The 26,368-nt window shown below is 38.3% G+C and overlaps 1 protein-coding gene across 1 annotated transcript; it reads left to right on the forward strand.

Moving 5' to 3' along the window:
• Positions 1–17,323: 17,323 nt before the first annotated feature.
• LOC122053479 lies at positions 17,324–18,784 on the forward strand. The gene has a single exon (XM_042615533.1). The coding sequence runs from the start codon at positions 17,324–17,326 to the stop codon at positions 18,782–18,784; it is 1,461 nt and encodes a 486-aa protein (XP_042471467.1).
• The last annotated feature ends 7,584 nt before the right edge of the window (positions 18,785–26,368 follow it).

A 26,368-nucleotide genomic window follows, 5' to 3' on the forward strand; every position in this document is an offset into this window, starting at 1 on the left:
GCCCTAATAGGCGCCCTCCAATCGGGCGATACATCCTCACTTGTGATTTGATTAACTTGTGAGACTAATAGCACTTGAGATATGCAGTCCTCGGTTCTCTAATTGGACAATGCGCTGATCTCCTGGAAATAATCTCAAAGTTTTTCAAAGGCCTTGGCATAACCTTGCAACTTTTCGCTTCTAATTTCAAATTTTTCAGATATTTGTTAAGTTACCAATTAGGAGTCTGAATGAAGTATGACTCGAGAATCGCCTACCTATTTTACAACTTGAAGCCCTGCCAGTAAGGATTCATATTTGGCCTCATTATTGGATGCTCAGAAGTCTAGACGGATATAAAGAGACAATGCTTCCTCTCAGGGAGATATCAATAGAATTCCTACTCTGTTGCCTTGTCAGTTAGAAGAGTTGTCCACATAAATCCTCCATATACCTTCAACGATTTGTTTAAGTATTTTAGCCATAAAATTAGTTAAGGTTTGAGCCTTGATAGCAGTTATAGGTTAGTATTGAATGTCATATTCACTTAGCTTAGTGGCCCATTTGATCAATTGTCTCGAGGCCTTCAGATTGGTCAATACTATTTGTGAGGACAGTAATTGAGTGGGCTAAAAATTAGGATCTCAACCTTCTAGTAGCCAAGGTAAACCCCCATGCTAATTTTTCCTGATTGGTGTATATGTTCTCTACTTCTTTCAGTAACTGGCCAAAAAAGTAGATGAGGTGTTGTACCTGGTCCTCCAGTCTTATCAAGACTATGGGAACTGCACCCTCGGAGGCAGACAGGTATACCCACAATATTTCTCCTAGTACTAGCTTGGAGAGTAGAGGAAGTCGGGATAGATACTCTTTCGATTTCATAAACGTTTGATCACATTTATCATCCCATTAAAATTTGGCCACTTTTCTAAGTGCCTTGAAGAAAGGCCGACTTCAGCCAGCTGAGTGAGATATGAATTGGGATAATGTCGTGACATGCCCAACTAGCCATTGAGCTTCTTTAAAATTATAAGGGGGCAACATGTTCTGGAGGGTCTGAATTTTTTCCGGATTGGTTTCAAAACTCTGTTTGGTAACAATATACCCTAGTAATTTTCCACTCTTGACCCCAAACAGACACTTGTGGGGATTCAACTGCAGACCATATCACTTGTCGGGATGCCCCACCAGTCAATTCTCCGGATTGGTTTCAATTCTCTAATCTAGCCTTCCTTTTTGAGTCTCTACTTGAGCGGGTTCCAAGGCATGGGTATCACTACCTCTTTCCTTTTAACAAATCGGGCTTCTTTTACTTGAATATACTTGATAGTCCTTGCTTACAACCCGTCGAAGTCACTCTGGGGTTTTTTTTACCGGGACCTGAAGAAATCTCCTTCGATTAAGCCTTTAGAAAATGCATTGACATGTACCTCTAGAGTGACCAAGGGTGCATCCGTGGCCACCCTATTGAACCTCTACAAATAGTCTTTCAATGACTCTTTAGGCTTTTGTCTGAGGGTAAACAGATTATGAGGACTCTTTTGGTACCTTCAACTAGTAGCAAAATGCCTCATGAATATTACCTTAAAGTCTTCAAAAGATCATATGGAGGAGATTGGAAGGTGATTGAACCACCTTTGTACTGAGCCTGGCAATGTTGTTAACACTTAATACTTGACCCCATCAGTGTATTGATGTAATAAAGTCGCATTCTCGAATTTGCAAAGGTGGTCTTCAGGATCTGTTGCACCATTATATTCTCTAATTTGTAGGGCTCGGAAAAGCCTAGGCAGTTCATCTCTGAGGACTTCTGAAGAGAAAGGAGGGTCTTTCGAGTCAGACATCTTAATGTCATATCTTCCCTGTTGGGGGGACTTTGATGGGGAATTTCTTCTGAGGACCCCAAGGATTCTTCTCTCATAGTGGAAATGCTAATTGGGGCCTAGAATGCATCCTTAGGGGGTTCTCCTAGCCAGTTTGACCTCTATTGCAATGTGGGAGCCGCCTCCATGGGTGGGAATGGTGGCTCACCTAAGGGGACACTCCCTGGGAATGTTGACGGTCGAGATTGTCCTTGCAACACCTCTTGTACAGTAGTCGCCATAAGTTTGTTGAATTCTTCCGTTGTCATGGTAATAACATTTGTTTTTTTTTATTGGTTTCTATACTGGATCTTCTGATGTCATCCATCTAACTCTGCCTCAGTCCAGTTCTTAACTGATCAGATTTCCCAAAGACGAGTTGATCATGTCTAAGAGTAGGGATTGTTGACTCACCAGTATAACATTGCATCTATAAGTTATCTAGAAGCTTATGTGCCTAGGGCCTACGAAAAAGATCACTCAAAGAAAGAAGGTTAGAGGAATGACTGAGAGGATTCCCGGCGTGGCCACTCTAACATTCAAGTTAGCTCTCCAAATAAAAAACTAGTGGATTGAAAGATGAAGTTTTGGACCCTGTTTGTGTATACCTTTTTCCCAGGAGTTGAGTTACCTTTTACAGGGTTGGAGTGATGTGTCATGTTCTCCTTGTTTCCCGCCGACATTATCACATTCGTGGTAATAAATGGTCATTTATTTCCCATTTATTTTGGAGTAAATAGCCACGTTTTCTATCTCTTTTACATTCGTGGCAATGTGGCTCATGCATTTCCCAAAGTAACGGTTCATCTAGGAAGTGAAAGTTGGGAATCGATGGCTTGGTGGCTTGGAGTCAAGAGCTTGAAGTCGAGAGCCAAAGTTGGGAGTTGGGAGCTTGGAGTCGAGAGTTAGAGTCAAGAGTCAGGAGCTTGGAGTCAAGCGCTGGGGTTAAGAGAAGGGAGCTTGAAATCAAGAGCTTGGAGTCGAGAGTCAAGGTTGGGAGTCGGGAGCTCAGGAGTTTGGAGCTTGGAGTTGAGAGCTTAGAGTCGAGAGCTGGGTCGGGAGTAGGGAGCTTGGAGTTAAGAGCTAGGGTCAGGAGTCGGGAGATTAGAGTCGAGAGCTTAGAGTCGAGAGCTAGGGTCAGGAGTCGAGAGATTGGAGTTGAGAGCTTGGAGTCGAGAGCTGGGTCGGGAGCTTGTTGATCCACACATGCTATCCTGACTTGATTATTGACCCTCTTAGCCATGTGGCACCTAGGGAATACATCACTCATTATGATCTATGTTTGGATGAGAGGTTTGATGAACTTCATTCTCCTCCAAGTCATTGTTGTTTACATCATCCTCATCAATGTAGGTCTGGATAGGCCGATAGGAGAGGGTTTTGCCTAAAAAATAACTAAAGGCCTTTCTCAAGTTTTGGAATTAGATTAGTAGCAATAGCATAAAAATAAATAATACAAAAACTGAAAGAAAGAGACTTAGAATTTTACTTGGTTACAACTAAGGTGGTTGTTAATCCAAGACAATGACAGCACTAGAAAAAATCTCCTTCGTATAGGCGAAGAAGCCTCTTATAATCATTGACCGTTGAGACTATTGCTAAGAAATGAATGCTTGATTTGTTGATCTATTTCTTAGCTCTAAGGGCCTTTTTATAGCTCCTAAAAATTCTATCCATAGCTCGAGGACGCCTCCCAAGGGTTTGGAGGTTGCCTCCAGCGAGGCGTCAACGGATAAAACTTTATCCGCTGCGAACGACTATTTTTCCAGGTCGAGGGCACCCTCCATTGGAGGGTTCCCATTGCCTGAAGGTGGCAGAGGCGCTGACTCACTTCAGAGGCACCTTCAACACCTTGTTGAGGGCGCCTCTAGCAGTTTTCTCCAGCTCCTTTCACTCTCCTGCTGCTCCGATCGCCTGGGTGATTGCGGCTAATCGGAATAGGGCTCGCCCAAACCCAATTTTTGGCCTTCTCCTTGAGCAGACTTCCGCTTTGACTTGTCATCCCTTGAACGTAGCGTACGTTCTTCTCGTCCACCGGTGTACTCTTCCGTAGCCCTCTCGTCCCTCGGACGTACCGAGCCCGTCAGCTCTCTTCTCGTGTCGTCCTTCTCGCTAGTTGCGTCTTTCGCTCGACTTCCCGTGCTCCTAAGCTCCTGCACACTTAGACACAGGGATTAAACCAAAACAGGACCTAATCTAACTTGGTTGATCACACCAAAAATAACCTTAGGGTTCCAACAATCAATTTCTTCTCCCTCATCCCCTAGCATATTTTCATCAATGGATTCATTGTCTTCCACACCACCACCTTTGGTGTCCTCCTTATCATCGACCGATCTCACACCCCAAATCAATGCTTGACATCATTGAAACAAAATCTGAGTGTAGCCTAAAGAAAGAAAGTGACTCTTCATCTTCTCTCAGTTAATGATCTTGACTCTTCATCTTCTCTCCATCAATGATCTTACCTTTGCCTTGTTTGTCTCTTGAGCATCGTAATTGCTCCCACCATGTGGATGCTCGATTTTTGAGTTTGAAGACAACTAATTTCACTTTCACATGATGGGTACTTCCTTATAATAAAAATCTTCTCCATTTTGTTATGTCAATCAATGAATTCATCGATTCGTAGCATACTAGAAAACTTAGGAAAATCAATTGGAAACCAGATATCTCCATACTACTCCTCTTGACTATGACTTTCGCAATTTGGTTGAGTTTTTAAAAGTGGAAACAAAATTAAGATAAGAGAACTTATAACCTTTATGATCTCGCGCCACTAAACGCTAAGTTAATCCTGCAAATTGTCTATGTAAATCTTCAATCCTCATGCTACAATCATGCTGTTGGGCTTCTTCAATTGGAACCTTCCTATTGTAACCATGACTACGTTCACAATGACTTTCCATTATATATGATGAGCTCTGATAGTAACTGACGTCGGACATAATAGTGATTATTTGGATGTACAAGTTTAGAGAGGAATTGTAAAGAAAGGGGAAGTGAAGGGTTTAAGATTTTTTTTTAATTTCTGACCAGGTAGTGCTACAATAGAAAAAATAAAAAGTGATGGGACACTACTACAATGAAAGTCGCATATAGGCATGGACGCAGAGTCGCATAGCATAACAGCTATATATATAACGAGTAAAATTGAAAAAAAATATATATAAAAAAAATTATTAAAATAAGAGCATGTGCTTTAAGATAATATATCAATTGATAAACCCAGCAAGTCTTGGATGACCGTCTCGATGATACAGAATTTTTCCACCGATCATCAGGATAAATAAGGAAGCGCTCGCAGCGGACGACCCAGAAGTTCAATATTCTTTAGTTGCATGCCCCATTTGAAGACAAAATTTATGCAAATTCGTTATAGCTAGGGATGCTCATCGAATTTTTCCACTGGCCATCAGGGTACATTGAGAAGCACTCGCAGCGAGTGGCCCAGAAGTTCAACATCATTTTGTTACACATCTCATTTAGAGAAAAAATTTCTACAAATTCACTATAACTGATGATCAAACCACGAATATCTAGATAATAATCTGAACATCTTATCGTAACCCTGGAGCTTCAAGATAATATATCAAGTCTTTTGATAAGTCAATTTATGTTTTATAATTAACAAAAGGGCATTCAATTGTCATTTTAATTTAATTATTCGTTTCAGGTTGCATGGAACACAAGCACGGTTCTGCTGCTCTATGGCCAAGTCATTCGTTAGGTGAATCACTCCTTGTCAAAACCACTAATATTTTCTCCATTCTGAAAATCTTAGAAATCTTTTATAAAATCTTAGCTAAGTAAAACATAGTAAAGGCCAAATAACAATAAAAAACACGCACACAAAAATAATAATAGCTTAAATAAATTATACCAAATGTAGAATACCAAACTGTCTGAAACCTAACCACTATGTTTCTTATGGGGAACTTCTGAGTGCGAGAAATGGAGCTTTAAACTGCTTGTATCGATGTTGTTCTGACTGTTATGTTTTGGATGAGCAGCCAAGTCCCTTATTTATAGTTTCAAAAAGTTTATAGAGTCTCTTTGGATGGATCTAGTGGTTAACGCATGAGATATTATCATCATAAAGTTTGGGATTCGAATCTCGATAAAACCAAGATAAATACCTCACTTACGTACTAATCACTATTCCAAACGGTAGTAGCCGTCGATGATTTATCTCCTCCATATTAATCCTGAGATAAATTGATGAAAATACTGAGACAAACATATTCATCTTTTATCATCAAAAAAAATTATATTCTAATCGACCAACCTTATTAATCTAGTCACGGTCACCTAGATAAATTTTGTTGATTTGAGCTTATCTTTTTACTTTGTCGCCTGCTGACTCCATATATGGTCTACCCCTACCTAGATAACTTCTGAGATTGGATTTTATCAGTGACCATTTCTTGTGGCCACATTAACGGCTAACTGAAGTAACCTAGTTGACTATTATTTGTTCATCTGGTTAACTAGCTCTACACAACTTTTATCCGTTTGAGGGTTGTTAACTTGAATTTTAGTCGACTACCTATCAGCATCTGGCCGACCAACTCTAGCTAAATCAGAGTTGATAGAATGAACAAACTCCTTCTGTGTTTAACTTAGTTCAATAATTTTCTCAACCAAAACTCTATATTTTAAAATAAAAAATAAGTAAAAAAGCAACATTTCGAAATAAAGCAAGTATAAAGCAAATTAAGAATTAAATTGTCATGACTTTTCCATGATTATGACTCAAAAATCAACAGTCAACTATCTGTTGACTTTGATTTTAAAACACCTATTAACTTCTTGGTCAAGTCAATTGCCTAGGTTGCAAGAGACTACCCTCATTCCCGATAAAAAGACACTCTCTAGCTGTCTTCTCTACCAGAAAGTCATGAGATTTTTATCCTTGGCTTAATATTAGATCATACCTACTAAAACTTCTTACCTTACCAAATATTTGGTCTACCTAACCATTTAGAATTCCCCTCTTACCAAATGTTCAGCCCATGACTCATTTGGACTACCTCCTTGCCAAATGTCAGTCCATCTAACCCATTTACACACCATTTAGACTTTCTAAATTATCAAATGACTGCTCTATTTGATCATTTTGATCATACAATAGATCATACTAGACTAACTTTAGACATGCCATACATCAAAATCTTGGGGTTGCATGCACCAACAGAGGCAACCACCATTACTGATGACTTCAGGAATAGCCGTTCTTACCCTTGTACATGTCGCCACTTTATGAAAAGAACAAAAAAAAAAAAAAAAAACTTGTATTCTTATCTCCATCTCTGACGAACCAATTGCTTTTTGGTCTTTGCAGCCAGTGCACTGCTTTAATTCTCAATATTGTTTTAAGCCTGATCTTTAGTTTCCGAAAACTAGCCACTTCAGCATGATTCATCGTCTATTTAAGTAGATCTGTCCAAACTATTCAATATCTATCAAGTTGCATTCATTCTATTTTCTGCTGGATCAATCTCTTCGAACAAATGCACTTGCAGTTTTTGATAAGTACTAGAAGTTAGTTCATTCTAACCGCTTATTTTCAAATTGAAAAGATTTCTTTTTATACTTTCTTTGCATCTACTCGGAGAAGAACAACATCCTGTTCCGATAGATATCTTGGAAGCAATCTACAAAACAAGTGATCACTGACAAGAAACATGTCTAGTTTATGCAATGCTGGGTTCAAGGTTCATTGCAGGTTGCTCCAAGTGTATTGTCCTCCCTACGTTGGCATGTCTTTAACATCTGAATTGGTAACCCAATTATTGAAGAGAATAGATGCCCTTGACAAAATACTTGAACAGTTAAATGTTTAAGCTTGATCTAAGTGTAGGAAATAGGAACGTGGGAACGTGCCCATGTTCCCCATTATTATTAATGGAAAAGTTCATTATACCTCTTGGTTATTTCCCTTTATAAGGGGTGCGTTCAAGGATCATTCAAGGATACGAACAAAGGTGTAGAAAGAGATAACGAGAGAGGAAGAAGAATATCTGTAGCGATGGAATCTAATTCGTGGAATTATGGAGAGCTTTCCGATCCTGTGATCGCTCTTCCGACAATAAGTTATGCCGTTGTCAATTGTAGATCTACGGGAAATCGTTGTAAATATTTACTATTTTAATTCATTTTGATTCATGCATTTAAAATATCAACACTAAATTAGCACTCAAGTTCCCACCCAAAATTAGTTCCTCCTTCACTATATAACTAATCAGTTGCAGTTCTAAACATTTGTAGAAGGTAATGAATGTATATCAGATATTGATCTGTTTGAAAATTCAGTTGAGTAAATTGACTCCACATGTGTGAGTACAAAGTGGATCTCTGGGTTGTATAGGAGGACTCTTGTTGGTGACGTCCTAGGGAGGGAGCCATGTATTTGGGTTGGGGATGGATTGTAGATGACTACAGTGAATAGATTCATCACTAATGATCTATCTAATCTGTAGCAAATGATTATAGTAAATACAAGTCAAATCCGTTATGGTTACAATGATCTATTTATTCCGTAGCAAACGACAATGGTAAAGACAAGTCAAATCCGTTAATTATGACCAAGGTTCTGCTAAAAAATCTATAAGGATGAATAGATCTACCAAAATGATCTATCTAGTCCGTAGCAAATAGCTACGATAAAGATAAGTCAAATCTATTTATAGCTAGTCACTTGCTTAAAAGTGAACATCAGATTGTTTGGATACTGTGATTGGTGGGCACGGTCCATTATGTTAGCTCAGAGATTGACGATGGAGCGATGCCATTGGATGGATGTGTTCGGGTTCATTGTCTAGCATCGGAGTCACAGCTTGTACCTCAAGCTTTGATGTGTTGCTTTGGTGGACGACGTGGTCACTCTATACTTTTGGATGGAGCTTGGATGCACAGATTGACTATCAGTAGAGTTGGAGGATACATGGGACACACTGTTTTAGGATGGAGGCCAGTAGCTATGGTGACTTCATGGCAAGTCACCCTGCCACCTATATGGATAGATACAGATGGTATTAATTGGTGATCATATGTTAGACAGTGATTTATTTTATAAGGCTGGTACTTGCAAGAGTATATATATATATATACAGTTTTGTTAAATTACGGACTTCTACGTACGGACTCATCCGCGACCTACAGATTTTGGTTTTTTTTTTTATATTTTTGATTTTTTTTTTTTACCTTCCTCGTTCTCCTCTCTCTCGTCGCCGTGTGCATGTGCCAGCCTCGCCGCCCTCCTCGCCGCTGGCCGGCCGGGCACCACCCACCGGTCACCCCGCCTCCTCGCCTCCGGCCGCCCACCACCCGCCGACCACCCGCCGGCAGCCAGAATCCCAGCCGAAATCCGGCCGCGATTGCGGTCGCTAGCGTGGTGGCCAAATCGCGGCCAGATTTCTGCCGGATTCCGGTTGAAATCCGGCCGGGAATCGGATGGAGTCTGGCAGCGACCGGATTCCGGCCGCGATGGCGCCGGATTCCGGCCGCGATCGCGCCATCGTCATCGCGACCGCACCTGCCTCCTTCGCGATCGCGTCCCGACGTGCCCGCGTCAGGATTCCGACGAAGGCGCGTCAGGATTCCGGCGCAATCACGGCCGGAATCCGGATGCGACCGCGCCAGAATACAATCGCCTGCCCAACACTTTCGGAATCGCCTGTATCGCGGCGGGAATAGAGATGTGGCCGGAATCATGCCGCGATCCCCGACGGGTTCACCCCATGGCCTATAGTATGGGTGGGTCCAGGCGGCCGGAGGCCGCCGGCGGTGGGCAGATGGCCGGCGGCAGGGCGAGTGGCGGGCGCACTACGTGAGCTGCTTCTCGGCGAAACGAGCTGAGAACGAACGAAGCAGGAGGAGAAAAAAAATAAAGAAGGAAGAGAAAATTTTTTATAAAAATTTAATAAAAAAATGACATGGCATTAAGTCCGTAGCAATCCGTAAATAATGATCCGTAGCATATCATTTCTCTCTCTCTCTCTCTATATATATATATATATAAACAAAAATATATATAACACCCACACGATATAATTAGTTTACTATATAGAAATATTATAAAAACCCAAAGCAAGCTATTCATCTATTTAATAACGAAGTCATATTATCATATAATCATATAGACAGCATGCTAGGTCTTAGTCCCAATTCATGTGGGCACTCTTGCTAGATATGTAATCGTATTTATTATAATAAAAGATGATTATATCTATTTTAGATGTCTTTCATAATTCCTTTTCCGGTGAAGAGAAAAAATCATAGCGTCAATTTATAATTATTTTAGAACATGCAGTGATAAATGATATGACACACTTATGCATGCATCATAATATGAATGTGTTTAGATATAACTGAAAAAAAGATTAGCCAATGTCATAAACCGTAAGTAATGTGATTGGTTGCCTGGGTACAATGCAAGTCAAAAAGACATGAATGAGGTCAATTCTCAATAGGAGCATTTATCCAGTGTGATTAATTTTTAAAAAGTCATGTGGTATATCATGCCACTTGTCACTTTTCAAATTTTGTAAGAAATTTTTATGTGATGAAATTAATCATCTTCAAATTAATCGATTCAAAGAATTCTTAATTATCAAAATAAACAAATAAATAAAAATAATTGGTTGGCACCTCTAAATCACCTAACATGTGCAAAGCCCATTTCATAAATTACTACCATTGTCCTAATTATACAACTGAATCATTTATATATACGTAGAAATAACACATGTCCCTAAAATATATTAAATACCCTACCTCAAATTAATAATCAGTTGAAACTTGTAGGGTCTCTAAGTCATCCACAACATATCCATTCGAAGGTGAATCAATTCCAAGAATCCACTATCAACCACTCAATTATACAAGATGGAGCAAGCCTTCTCACAATCACAATACTTTGGAATTATTACAAGGTGTCTCCTCTTTAATTAGAAATGACAGTGCAAACTAAGTAGAGAACATTTATCAATAGCTTATAGAAGGAAATTTTGCTTTAAATAACAATCCCTTGGAGCATTGTTCAACTTGAGTACTCGGTCATAGAAAAACCACTAATAATTTTGTGCACCTTTTCTAAGATAAATTATTAGTGCAATCAATCTTTAGTCAACGTTTACTATGATATGAATTATATTTTTATGTTTGAGCAATATATTTGTCATGGAGCATGTGTTTAGATAAGTCAAATAAATTAAGGTTGATTAAATATTTAATAGTGAATAAAGTCCAAATCAATCTAGATCAGCCATTTTACCATATTAAAAGTCTGACAAAGAGTTAATAATGAAAAAATTCAAGTGGATCAAAATTTATCAAACACATGGGAGAAGTTCAACAAGTGTGGTGGTAGAAGTCCAAGAAAGTCGATAAGGACTAGATGTCTAAACATTTAACATCAATCGATTGCTTGATACCACAAATATAATCAAATCACAACTTCATGGTTTTTGATTCAACTAGACCATTCCATCAATCAACTATTGTCACTCGAAATTTAAATAAACCACAACTTCATGATTTTAAGTTCATTAGTCAAGTGCTTCTCTTCACCAATTAATTGGAACTCTTATTACAACAAAACTATGGTTGAATCCATGTTGTACTAAGAGATCTCATGTCTTTGATTGATCAAGACTTTATCATTATCTAGTATCCAGTTAACTTCAGTATACTAAGACTTTCAGTACCGAGAAACTATCATATATTCAAGACTTAATTCTGCCAAGAAGCTTCCATGATTCCAATTCTTCAGCATTTCAAGAAGTCTCCACGCTTTTAGGATTTCATGTGCTTCCTAGACTTCAACATTATCAGGTATTCAGTCATCTATATATGACTTTTCTAGACTTCAATCATTATCTAACATCCAATCATTTTTGATCTATTAGGACTTCCACTACCAAGTATCTAATCCTTGTTGACCTACTTAAACTTCCACTGTTTAATATCATCATTATCGACCTATTAAAACTTTTCGTTAGTTTTCCGTCATTTGATCCTCCTTGACTTACTTAGGATTCCATTGTCAATATTGATTGAAATTCTCCATCTGCCAACTTCTTGTTAAAGTTTACATCACCAACACATATTGTACTTTTATCAATGTAGCACTTGTTGGACTTTCCAAATGTCAACTTGTTGGACTTCCAACTACCAAGTGCTCAATCAACTTTGACTCACTAAAACTTTTTCACATTCAATCAATCTCAACCAACTTAACTCATCCAAACACATTGCTCAAACATCAAGCATATTGTTCAAACATAGAAACACAACTCATACCATAGTCAACCTGGACTAGTGGTTGATTACACCAACACTTATATCAAAATACAGGCAATGTAGTATCTTTTTACAATGGAGCTCCAATATGGGTTTCATGGGAAAGCATTGAGTGCATTTTAAATAAGATCTAGCTAGGTTTGTCATCTGTTCCATGATGCCAATGAGCTCATGTGAACAATTTCTTTATATCTTGTATGCATCCTAGCCATAGTTTCTCCTTTTATCATTGAGAATGTGTCATGCTTGGTATATAGGAGATCTCTCCTTGCAAGTCTTGCTTTAGAAGATCGCTCATGCAATGTAATCGTTTTTTTAATTGACATTAGGTATTCAGCTTACACTAACTAATCTTGGGGCATTACAACAATTGTGACTTTCTACAACACGTCATCAATGGCGCACGATTAGGGCATGTTGGAGCAATCTCAATGATCCGTGAGACCATGTGTATTGATGTTTGGGCAAAGAGTTTAAGTTAGGTTCACCCTTGTATTTGATATGTGTACTTGAGTTGTGCAGGACTGCAGGATACACATGTGACTCAGGTTGACGTCTTCGAGTCCGGTGAAGGATGGAGCATCCGAGAGACCGTGGACAAGGCAGCGAGGACAAGGGCCGAGGGAAGCGACTTCGAGGCATACGCGAAGGATGACATTGGGGACAAGCCGCGGGCTGTATGCACCCGAGGGGCGAGAGCCAAAAGGAAGTATGCTTGAAGGCAAAAGGTCAAGGCTGCGAAGGAAGAGTCAAATAAGTCGTAAGGTGAGGGTCCGAGTGCTGTGAGAGAATATACTCGGTATCAGTCGACTGCATGTTTCATCAGTCGACTGGTGCAGTCGATTGGAAGTGAACATAATGCTTCTGTTCGCTCAGCCAGTGTGGAGCAGTCGACTGCTAGTTTTAACAGTCGACTGGTATCGAGCCGTTGGGATGTAACGGTCGAATTTTCACAGAGAGAAGTCGACTGCATGTTTTGGCAGTAAACTGGTAGATGGGGTTTTCTAACCCGTGACCTATATAACCAAGCCTTGGAAGCTTGGTTGAGGTTGACGAAATTGGACTTGGTTAAAGTCTAATTAGTAGTCTTTTGTGCTCAAGAGATCTTTGTGTGCCAAGAGGTCTTGGTTAGAGTTGTGGTGAGGTTTCTCCACCCACAAGGAGGTTGAGCTAGCCAGAGTTTGTCGGGGACTAATCCACCGACGGATTGAGGGATCATCCACCTTATGGATACGCCGTGGAGTAGGAGCAAGTTATCTCCGAACCACGTAAACGAACGTGTTAGCGGTTTGCATCTCTTCCTTTGTATTTAGCTTTTATATTTGTATTCGTGGTTGTATTCTTTGTTTTCCACTGTGCACTAACGAATACGTAGAAAGCGATCGATTTGGGGGTGCCGTCTATCCAACCCCCTTCTAGCCGGCCATCTGATTCCCTTACAAGTGGTATCAGAGCGAGGTCGCTCTCCATCAGACTAGCCGCCGAGAAAGCTAAGAAGATGGCCGGCTTGATTGAACCGCCGAAGTTTGAAGGCGGAGGCTTATGAAACATCACCTATTGGATGATGAAGATGGAGGTCTTCTTTGACACGGATTGGAATACCATGATGGTGATCAAGGAACCGTTCGAAGTCCCGAAGGATAAGAAAGGGAAGAAGCTCCGACCACGACATTGGGCGGAGGAGCAAACCTCACGGTCAAAGGCAAACGATAAGGTAATATCAATTTTGATAGATATTTTACCTTCTAACGTGTTGAGTGATATAGGTGAATATAAGAATGCCCACGATTTGTGGAGCAAAGTAAAGAAAGTTCTAGATAAAGAACTTATGCCTACACAAGAAGAAGAAAAATCCGAAGAAACGGATGAAGAAGCTCAAGTAGAGGAGGAGCAACCAGAAGGTGACGAGTGCTCAACTTTCGAGAAGGAGAAGGATAAAAAATGCCATCCATTAGTGTGTGGATGATAAAACATCCTCAAAGGTTGAAGAAGAATCCAAGACAAGTGAAGAAAAAGAAGTCTTGGAAGTCAACCTAATGAGCACCTCCACCGAAGTGAAGTCAAAAGACCATATAATATGCTTCGGGTGCAATGAAAAGGGACACTACAAGAGTAGATGTCCTATGGGTAAGAAAGAGGTAAATCCTAAACTCACTCAAGTTAATTTAGATACTAATTTGGGGTGTAGGAATGATGGTGCCAAGAAGAAGAAGGAGAAGAAGCACATTAGATATTTCACTTGTGGTGAAATAGGGCACTACCACACCAAATGCCCAAGGAAGAGAGAGTTCAAGAAGTTGGTGCATTTGAGGATGTGGGAAAAGAAGTGGAGAAAGAATGGAGGCTCATGTCAAGGGGAAGCTCCAAAGGTAAAGGGTAAGGTAAACCCTAATTTAAATTTGAAGTCAAATTTAAATTCCTCCATGCATGCTAGAAATAATTCTTATTATTTACCCATACAAAATTTTGGTTTCAAATATCATTATAGGAATAGGGTAATTGTAGATCATAACCGTAAGGTGTCTATTCATGATAAATCTAGAAATGGTAGACCTAAGGAGACCCAAGGCATTAATCCCAAGAAGATGAGACATATGCCTAGAAAGGGTAGGTCTAGGAATGTCCATGGTGGACAAGTCAATTCTAGGGTTAGGAACCTAGAAAGGGAAAATCAAGCTTTAAAGGCAAAGCTTGATAAGTTAGAGAAAACCCTAGAAAGATTCAATGTTGGATCTAAGGATTTAGGTATGATGTTGGGTAGTCAAAGACCCAACAATGATAGATCGGGTCTAGGATACCGATCTAGGGTTTCCAATGTTAAGGGAAAGTCTTATGCTAGGGTTGTATATGACTATAGCAAGGAGAAACCAATAGATGACAAGGGAAAGTCATTTAAAGGTAAGGAGAAATTAACCAAGGACAAGGTGTCCAAGGTTAAGAAGGTTAGGTTTGTAGACCAAGTGTCACCGGAGGTGTACCGATATGGCCTAGCGATTGTGGATGAGTCACCTAGGGAGGTGGCTATGGCTAAGAGCTTTAGGGGGAGCTCAAAGAGTCAATTTAGGACCCATGGCCAATGGATCTCAAGTGGATTTTACTTGGGAGTCTAGAGGGGTCATAAAATGTGCCAAGTGATTTACAGATGGACTTGAGTCTCAAACCTAGGGTTTTGACACAATTAGGTTGTGCTTCATGCAAGAAATATGACATTGGGGTCATATAACATGATAATTGATTTTGGATGTATAGATACCATATAAACCAATACTAAGGATGCATTGTGGGTTAGTATGGGCAAATACATCAAGAGGAAGCCAAAACTAGGACTTTAGGTCAAGGTTTAATTGAACCATTTAGCTAGTTTTGGGTTTTGTGTCAATCTTGGGATTGGTGATAGATACATTTTTGAATATATTTTTCCCAAGTAGACATGGGTAAAACAGACCTCTCCACAAAATTTGGAGATTTTTGGATGTCTGTGGAATATTTGGTGTATTTTTGAATTTGGGTTAAAAATGCTGAAAAAGGCCGAAACAGTGTATCAGTCGACTGGTACAGTTACCAGTCGATTGGTAACAGTGAAAATTGAACATAGAATGGTTTTATGTGCTATTTCGATGAGGCCAGTCGACTGGGGCAGTCGACTGATACCAAGCTAATTCTGTTTTCAGCTTTGGTTTGCGATCGAGTCAGCTCATATATGTGTATGAAATCCATGGGGGATGAATACACGAGTTTAGGGTCAATTTGGATAACAAGTTTTCAACAATTGGGATATTGTTGGAGAACTTTTTGAATGTTAATCAATATAAACCAAAAAGTTTTCTCCACGCGTGAGAGAGAGTTTCTTCCTATGCATTTGTTCACATCCTCAATATATGTGAATCAATATAAACCAACAAAAATGCTTGAAATTTTCAATGTGAAACTAAAGTCTCATTCACAATGGAATCTCTTTCCTCTTTCATTTTTTCTCCATTCACTTATTCAACACATACCACTTGTTAGATTGTATATGTCAGTTAGAGGAGTGGAATGATTAGCCTTTTGTATGTTTCACAAATTCAATTCTACAAAACTTATTAGTGCAAATGAAAAATAAACAAAATACGCAAGCCCAAGAATATAAACTAAACCCCACTCATCAATTTAACATGATTTGGCCTACTAATTTAAACCAATAATTCCTCCTCTTTGGCCTATGATGCTTCAAATTCTACTAATTTTCTACAAGTAAACTAAGAATAAAGAGAATGAACAATCAAAACTCTAACTATATATAACAAAAAAAATTCTGAGAACACACTTTTTTTTTTAAATACAAAAGAAATGATGTCGCATTGGCTCCTACCAATTGCAAGCTAGCTACCAAATTCTGATTGCTCCATATTCAATTTCAACTTCTGTTCGAATCATTTGCAACCTATATATAACCAACTTCAGTCTTCTCAGCTCTCTTTCTTTGCTAACTTTAGCTTGTCCTGTGCTCTTCTTTCTGTTATTTAATCTTTTCTCTTATCATCTTAACCTCCCATACTAAAACACTGAAAAATCAGTGTTTTACACATCAAATACAATATGAACATTGTATCAATATTGTCTTCTTGTTTTTTTTTTTGGGATAAGGATCAATATTTTCTTGTGGATTGGAGTGTAAGTGGAGAGAAAGTACGGGAAATCAAATTTAAATTGAAAGAGACAGTGGAAGGGATAAAAAAGCAAGGACAAGTTATGTGCAAATTGCATATTTTCCATTGCAGCTGCCATTCCAGTGGAGCTATGCATGGAAGACCCTACTTTTGGTTCCGAAGGTGTTTTGACCAGCATTAACTGTTGTACGTGCCCTAATTATTGAAGATTAATTTTTTCCATAAATGAATGTACAAGACATATGCATGAATGTCTAGAATAAATAGGATTCATGACTAAGATTCATGAACTAGTAATCAAAGCATGTATTTCATTTAATTTTAGATACATGTATGTTGCAAGTACATAGAACTAGTTGAAGCATAGACTAGTATAAATAGGAGAAGTCTTGTACCCATTGTCAAAAGAGTTTTTTCTTAACAAGTATAATTCCAACAACTAAAAGCATAAGTCTTGGAAATACCCAACATATTTTGTGGTATCAGAGCGAAAGGTTTTGGTTCTAAATATCTCTCATATATTTATCAATGGCGTCTACAAGCAACCAAGAACTCGTGTTCACATATTCCCAACAAGGTATCCCCATCTTTGTTGGTCAAGATTTTGAATTATGGAACGTGCTTATGAGGACCGTATTCGTGTCTCACGAATTATGGGATGTTATTGATGAGGGGTATATTGCTCATACTCAGGAGGAGGTTGCGGCATTTACAAATGCACAGAAAAAAGAGCATAAAGAAAACAAGACGAAGGATGCAAAAGCCTTGTCCTTTATGCATCAAGGGGTGAGCCGATCAATTCTTCCGCGCATTACGAGTGCTAAGACCGCAAACGAGGCCTGGCAAATTCTAAAAAATCAGTTCGGAGGCCATGAGAAGGTAATCACAATTAAATTGCAAAATCTATGGCGAGATTTCGATAATTTGGGCATGAAGGATTCCGAAAATGTGCAAGATTTTCTCTCCAGAGTTTTAACAGTTATAAATCAAATTCGAGGATATGGAGATACTCTAGAAGAGAAAAAGATTATAGAGAAAGTCCTACGATGTTTACCAGTGAAATTTGAGCATATAGTTGCAGCGATCGAAGAATCCAAAGATTTATCAAAATTGTCTTTGGATGAACTCATGGGTTCTCTTGAAGCCCATGAAAAGAGGATGAACAGATTCTCTACTCAAACCTTGGAACAAGCTTTTCAAGGAAAAATGAATGTTTCTCAAAAAGCGAAAGACAGCCCGCAAGAGAAGAAGAATATATCGGCACAAAGAGCATCGCAAGGAAGAGGTCGTGGCAGATTTCAAAATTCTAATACTCGTGGTCAAGGTAGAGGAGGAAGAGGTAACTCTAGCTCGCGATTCAAGAATCAAGATTCAGATTCTTATTGTCGCATATGCCGAAGAAATGGTCATGACACTCAAAGTTGTTGGAATAGATGCAAAAGGTGCAGAAATACAAATCACTCAAAAAAAGACGGTTGGTTTCAAGATGAGGATGAGACAAAGGAGGCAAACTTCTTTGAAAAAAATGAAGCCGATCAGGTATTTTATTCATGCTTAAATTCTCAACAGCAACTTGAGAATATTTGGTATGTGGACAGCGGCTGCAGCAACCATATGTCTGGAAATAAGAAGATGTTCGTGGATATCGATGAATCATTTTCATCAGAGGTAAAGATTGGAGATGGCAAAGCACTTAAAATTACTGGAAAATGTGCGGTTTCTATTCAGACAAAAGAAGGGAAAGACAATATCATCAAAGATGTCCTTTATGTGCCGGAATTAACTCAAAATTTATTGAGTGTTGGCCAGCTCTTGCAGAAAAACTACAAGTTGGAGTTCAATAATGATCATTGTGTCATTATTGATAAGCAGAAGAGACTCACGATGGCAAGAATTAAGATGAGTCAGAATAAAGTATTTCCTCTAAACTTGCCATTAGCCGAGAAAGTTGCACTTCAAAGCATGACGGATGGAGATCATAAGATCTGACATTTGAGGTATGGACATTTGAGCTACAAAGGTTTAAATTTACTAAAAAAAAAGAAAATGGTATTTGGGCTTCCAAATTTTCCATACCGAGATAAACCATGTGAAGGATGCATTTTCGGCAAAATGCATCGGCTACCATTTCCAAAAATATCTTATAGAGCCAAAGTCCCTCTCGAGTTGGTACATGCAGATATTTGCGGACCAACGCAAACTCCATCTCTCAACAATTACAAGTATTTTCTCTTAATCGTGGATGACTACACCAGGATGATGTGGGTCTACATACTCAACCAAAAGTCAGAAGCATTCCCGAAATTTTTGGAGTTCAAGAGACTTGTAGAAAATTAGTGTGGGAGAAAAATAAAAATTCTTCGCACAGATCGTGGAGGAGAATTTATTGGAAATGCCTTCATGGATTATTGCAAAGAGAAGGGGATCCAAAGGCAGTTGACAGTTCGATACAGCCCGCAACAAAATGGAGTCGCCGAGAGGAAAAATCGCACCATAGTGGAGATGGCTCGTAGCATGATGGCGGGTAAAGGACTTCCAAAATCATTTTGAATAGAAGCTGTAAATGCAGTTGTGTATATTTTGAACCGGTCACCAACAAAAGTGGTTCCAAATAAGACTCCATATGAGGCATGGCTTCAGAGGAAGCCACAGATGAATAATTTTAAAGTTTTTGGCTGCATCACATATTCTCATATTCCATTTCAGCAAAGAGAAAAATTTGATGAAAAAGGAGAAAAACTTATTTTTGTCGGTTATAGCAACGAGTCCAAAGGGTATCGATTATTGGACCCAAGGACAAATAAACTCATAATTTCTCGAGATGTTATTTTTGATGAAATGCAGTCGTGGAATTGGGGCGATAAAGAGAAGATTGTATCTCAGCCAACACCGCCTATTTTTTTTACCAAAGACGATTGATCAATCAAACACAAGTGAAGGTGCAAGTACATCAAGTAATAGAGATATCTATCCAGAGTTAGAAAGCCCTGTAAGAAAAGTTCGAAGCTTAAGAGACATATATGATTCTTGTGATGTCGCATTTTTACATATGAGCCACAAACTTATGAGCAAGCTGAAAATCAAGAAGTATGGCATGAGGCAATGAACGAAGAAATTATCAGCATTGAAAAAAACAAAACATGGGAGCTCATAGATCTTCCCAAAGGAAAAAATGTGATCGGGGTTAAATGGATCCACAAGACAAAATTCAAGGAAGATGGCTCAATTCACAAACATAAAGCTCGTCTAGTAGCAAAGGGGTATTCTCAACAACCTGGAGTTGACTTCACAGAGACATTTGCACCAGTTGCTCGCATGGAGACGATACGAATTGTTCTCGCTGTTGCAGCACAATTGGAGTTACCGGTCTATCAATTGGATGTAAAATCCGCGTTTCTCAATGGTGACTTGAAGGAAGAAGTTTATGTGGAGCAACCGGCAGGTTATGTTATCGAAGGAAAAGAAGAAAAAGTTTACCGGCTTCGGAAAGCACTATACGGCTTAAAGCAAGCACCAAGGGCCTGGAATAGCAAGATTGACCATTATTTTCGATCACAAGGATTCGAACAAAGTCGGAATGAGCCATCATTATATGTAAAGAAAGGTGCGCAAGATTTTCTAATTGTGTGCCTTTATGTCGACGACTTGATATATGTTGGTACTAATCCTTATATGGTGAAAGAATTTAAAGAAGCTATGATGAAAGAATATGAGATGACAGACTTGGGTCTCATGAAGTATTTTCTTGGGATTCAAGTTCGACAATCCAAAGGAGAGATTTTTATGTCTCAAGAAAAATATCTTGACGAAGTATTAAGAAATTTTCAAATGAGCAATTGCAAATCAATCTCAACTCCATTGGCAACTAATGAGAAGTTGCAGCTAGATGATGGAGCAGCAAAAGTTGATGCAAAAATATACAGAAGCTTAGTCGGCTCATTGATCTACTTGACAAATACAAGACCTGACATTGTATATTCTGTCAGCTTGATCTCAAGGTTTATGCACGAACCAAGCAAGCTACACTATGCAGCTGCTAAAAGGATTTTGAGATATCTTCAAGGAACAAGAAAGCTTGGTATCAAGTATGTCAAAGAAAAAGAAAATAAACTTGTTGGATATACCGATAGCGATTGGGCTGGATCACTCGATGACCGCAAAAGTACATCCGGATATATATTTTGCTTGGGTTCAAAAATTATTTCTTGGGTATCTAAGAAGCAGAAGACGGTATCACTCTCATCAGCAGAAGCCGAATATATTGCAGCCACCGATGCTGCTTGTGAAGCTGTTTGGCTAAGAAGAATTTTAAGTGATGTTGAGCAAAAGCAAGAGGCCCCTACAACAATTTTCTGTGATAATAACTCTACTATTGCGATGACAAAGAATCCAGTTTTTCACGCAAGGACGAAACATATTGAACTTCGACATCATTTCATACGAGATCTCGTTAGTGATAAAAAAATTCAGTTGAAGTTCATCAACACAAACGAGCAGTTAGCGGATGATTTTACTAAAGCAGTAAGCTCAGGAAAAATCGAGCAACTTCGAAATCATGTTCGAATTACATGATCTGATCAAGGGAAAAACATTAAGGAGGAGTATTGAAGATTAATGTTTTTCCATAAATGAATGTACAAGACATATGCATGAATGTCTAGAATAAATAGGATTCATGACTAAGATTCATGAACTAGTAATCAAAGCATGTATTTCATTTAATTTTAGATACATGTATGTTGCAAGTACATAGAACTAGTTGAAGCATAGACTAGTATAAATAGGAGAAGTCTTGTACCCATTGTCAAAAGAGTTTTTTCTTAACAAGTATAATTCCAACGACTAAAAGCATAAGTCTTGGAAATACCCAACACTAATTAGGTATATCTGATCATCAACTGGATCCCACTACTTAGCTAAAATTAATCCATCCCACTATACATTTCTCCGTGGTAAAACTTACTACCATGCACGTAACAAAGTGTGCAGCTTTAAAATGAGATGAGATGTGACACTCTCCTGAAACATGCATGCAGTTGCAGTCATCTCAAACAAAGCCACGCATGGTGCATGCCATTAGGATTTCATATTTAACAAGGTATGGGATTATGTTAAGTATTTGGTTTATGCACGTAATGTTATATTTCTTAGTTGCTCCATTATGATTTCTGAGTGAAAAATTGATTTGAGTTTTTTTTTTGTCCTTTTATTTTCACTTCATACAGTATTGAATATTCTCTTCCATAAGTAAGAGGAAATAAGATCTAAATGCTTCCTGAAACTAAAAATAAGGTATTTTTACATAATGTTACAGTGAAAGAACAAAGCAAGCAAATAGGCATTGTCTTCTAAAGGTCCATCAGTTCCTTTATCATTTGAGTCAACATCTTACTGTGACTTGTTTTAAGTGTTTCCTGACTAAGAAGAGACAGTTGAATGAAAGATCAGCATGTGCATCCTTTCTTCTTTCTACCATGCCCACTGCCATATCCTCCACTTGTTTTGTTTTTGTCTTTGACGCCCGAGACAATTTGGAATGATATCAGATATATTTAGAACTTACAGAATTGTTTCTGTAATGAAAAAATAACATGTAGAGATGAAATTATTCTCCTCGAAAATCAATTCTTTTTCAACAGCCATGCATGTCTGACATGGATATATATGCATCCAAGTGCATGCCTAAATTTAGAACCTTACCCATAGGAATGAATTTAAGAAAGAAAGTTTTTCTAGTGGAGTTTACAACTTTTAGGCCAAGAGTAGACATTATAGGCAATCCACAAGTGCATTGGCCATCTACAAGGGTAGTTAAAGTGGAGGTTGGTTTACTATATATATATAAATCAAACTTTATTATATAGACACACCTCCATACAAACTCCAAAATGAACAACAAATTAATCATTATATTAGCCACATGTGTCATGTCATTGCCTATCACGTTGGAAACGCACAAGTGCACTATTCTATACACTACACTATCCATGTTTTTAAGTCATTCTGCGCAAAACATATGATTCCACCATGTGCAAAGTACACGATGCCTCCAATAAATTCACTTTTTCTTAAGAGTGTTCTTCTATCTTAATACTATTATATTACAAATCGAAAGCCTATGAAAAAGGATTTTCTCACACCTGAGAATACAAAATCATCCCAACCTATTTTAATACATATAGTTCCACAAGATCTCCCATCCCATCAATTCTCCAAAATCCCAAGTTCATAATCTCTTACTGTGTATAAATGTTCAAAAAAATTTCAATCTCACCCAAGAGATCTCTTCTGAGCAACCTCTCTAATCTTTGTCAGCAAGATTTGCAATCAAACCCCAAAAACAGCATAGACTTTATCTACTCAGTTTCCTACTTTAGCCCTTGACAAAGCACCTGTTGGCCAACTTCTTCACTAGAATTATTTTGCATGTCAAGAAACTCATCAACGTTAGCAAGAATATATCTATGTTTTTTTTAATCCTTCATCACAAAATCCACTTATTATAATAGTATTATTAGCAATATAATCTATAATCCCTAACTTGAAGCTTGCATGTGCATGCTAACCATCTTACTCAAAACATCGTTACTTATTGAGAAGAATATCATTTAGACTTGCAACACAAAGTGATTCCGCAGGACTAATCTAACATGACGCTTTGAGCTCAAAAGGATATAATTTTTTATTCGGGACTCGGAATCAAGTTATATCTGTGCTCACATTGTAAAATTCAAAAATCTACATTTATTATGGGAACCATAACAGCCAAGTGTTGGGCCAAAAAATACCATTTAGACCCATTTCGGAGGAATTAGAGTGTATATAAACACCTGTATATTCGTTTGAGGAATCATTCTCTATTCTAAATAAAGCTTTCTTTTTTATGTAAAACCTAGAGAACAATATTTTCTCTTCTTACATTCTCCTCAATTTCATCTTCTCGGGATAATTACTATCTTATCTGGCATTACAAAGTCTCCAACTTGTTAATCATGATTGAGCCCGCCTCATAGAATTACTTATATCACTCAATACTCCTAAGGCAAAAACTATCAAACATCTTCATAAACTAACCAAATATAGAATCCTCACAAGCTTTTTCTATTTTCCATAGCAGGCTTGTGGTCGAGCATAAACTGCTCACCTTTAATCGCATTTATGGAATTCCTTATGGTATCCTATTGAAATTTGAGAATTGTTGATGTAAAATGTGTAATGCTCATGCCAAGTCTTGATTGTTGGCCCTATGGTGAGATAAAGCGAGATAAATCATGTATTAAGCGGCCCCTTAAATGGAAGAGTTATTTATTACAGTCACGACTCAAACCCTTGTCAGCTCATTGATGTAAATCCACCACTTGGATACCAACTCAGATACCCCGCCCTTAGAGGAGATTGTGAAGGAGGAGATGAATAGACATGTGTAAATTCAAATTCTTTTTTTGTGTGCTCTTGCAACAGTGAGACCTTAGATATGGTGATTTAACACATTAAAAAATATATGCGGAAAATGATGAAACATATTTCACATGATTTGGCATCCTCATGTTCCTAGTGCCACAATAATCTGTGACTCGTTAGACAAGCAATTCCTCTAATCCATTAGTGAGAAAAGTCTTCTACTTTTCATAGGTAGAGAATTCTCATACAAAAGTTTTTCTCTTTCACAGATAAGAGTGGAATACAAGAGAAAAATACTAAAATAGAATTATCTAGCACAACAACCGCAACTGAGCACACATGGCATAGACGTGAATTGATTGAAGGGACGGTATGCTCAGAGATGCCTTGGCTGTCAATTCGAAGTGTATTTGCTTGATATTTATAGAGAGAAATTAATCATCATCAATTGACTGATTCAATCTTAACAACCGAGTAAGATTCTTGAATCTTTATCCACATCAACTGTTTCTCGACTGCTACCTCATCCAGTCAACACAATTATAATTAGATTATATTGTTACGACGGTGATAGGAATTGAATACAACTTCCTATGATGTTAGTTTTCTAAAACAAAAATATGTAGCAGAGGCAATGCAAACCTCAAAAACAATCAAACTAAAGTGCATAGATGGCTTAACTAGGTTCGACAACCCTCATACTCGTAGTTTACGGCCTATGATCAATCAAGTGGATCACTTGGAGAGACTCTATTTTTTTATCCTCGGTAAAGGTGGAGAAACTTGTTACAAAATAGCAATTATAAGACATACAAACTAGAAGAAGCAATAAAGGGAACTCTTAATATGACAAAGTAAAAACTCTTTTTACTTCATTGATGTTGTTTTCATAGCCCCTCCAACTTCTTTTATAGTCTTCTTCTTGAATCTTGTTGTTATGCTAATGTGGTAACTATATATCAATTCGACTGAATTTGAATCAGTCATTATAACATCAACTGACTAGACCTACCATCATTAATTGGTGTTGAGTTGATTTCTCCAGTCGACTAGATAATATTTTGTTCTCAGCTAAACAAACCTTAGTTGACTTAACCAATTAAGTAGGAAAACTTCAATTCATTTAATTTGTCAACTGGTCCAAATCATCTTTCTAATGATCCTTATCCGTTAATCGACTGCTTTACTCCACAATACCTCAAATGGACTAACTTGAGGTAATCCACCTATCGGTTGGTTCCCAATTACCAATCGACAAGGCAAACCAAAACCCTAAAACACTTGGAGTATTAAGTTTCTTAGTCATTGAACCGATTAATCTACAACCATCAGTCAGCTAATTAAACTATAAAACACTACAACACTTGAGGTGTGATTTTCTTAGTCACAAGTTAACTGGATCCCAAACCAATCGACTAGCTCCCCTAACTTTGACCACATCTACAATCAAATCCTATTATGTTACCATCTACCCTCAACCCTCAACCCTTATGTCACTCTACTTTATCTCTTGTGGAGTCTCTTCAAGCCTTGCCTTGAGATCTTCAATAGTTAATATACTAATCCCTTGGATGCTCCAAGCCCTTAATTCTTCCTCATGATGCCATCCTTCACACTTAGCTTTTACTTACGTATAACACCTTCTTGGCTTTATCATGTTCTGATGCTCCTCATCCTATAATCTCTCGGATATCGGCGTCTTCTCCAATTTCCACATATCTCATCCTATGGTCCCTCGGATGATTGCATCATCCTTTTTCCATCTCCACGGAACTTAAGCCATCAAATACCTTGGTCATGGCAAGTCAATCAGTATACTTGGTAGATCCTAATGAACTTCACATGGGAGTTAGATATATGAACACACGTAACTTAAATAATTTGCCCAATTCATCAAAATAATCCTCAACTACATAACTGCAGAGGGGATGAAAGTTTCAACAATCTCCCTCAATTGATCTGCCATGGATGTTGTCGTTACTGCCCTAGAAATTAAAGAAGCAGACACCTCTAAAATCATTTCTATAGAAGAGAAGAGAAAGAGGTGCATGAAAGGAGACATAGGGCCGACACTAACTTCATGCATTATTAGTAGGAGAAATGGAGGCCTCTAGCATCATGCAGAAGCCGACTCTAACGACACTTGCAAAGTGGTCGACCTTAGGCAATGGT

Source organism: Zingiber officinale, chromosome 3A (assembly GCF_018446385.1).
Source record: "Zingiber officinale cultivar Zhangliang chromosome 3A, Zo_v1.1, whole genome shotgun sequence".
NCBI lineage: Eukaryota > Viridiplantae > Streptophyta > Magnoliopsida > Zingiberales > Zingiberaceae > Zingiber > Zingiber officinale.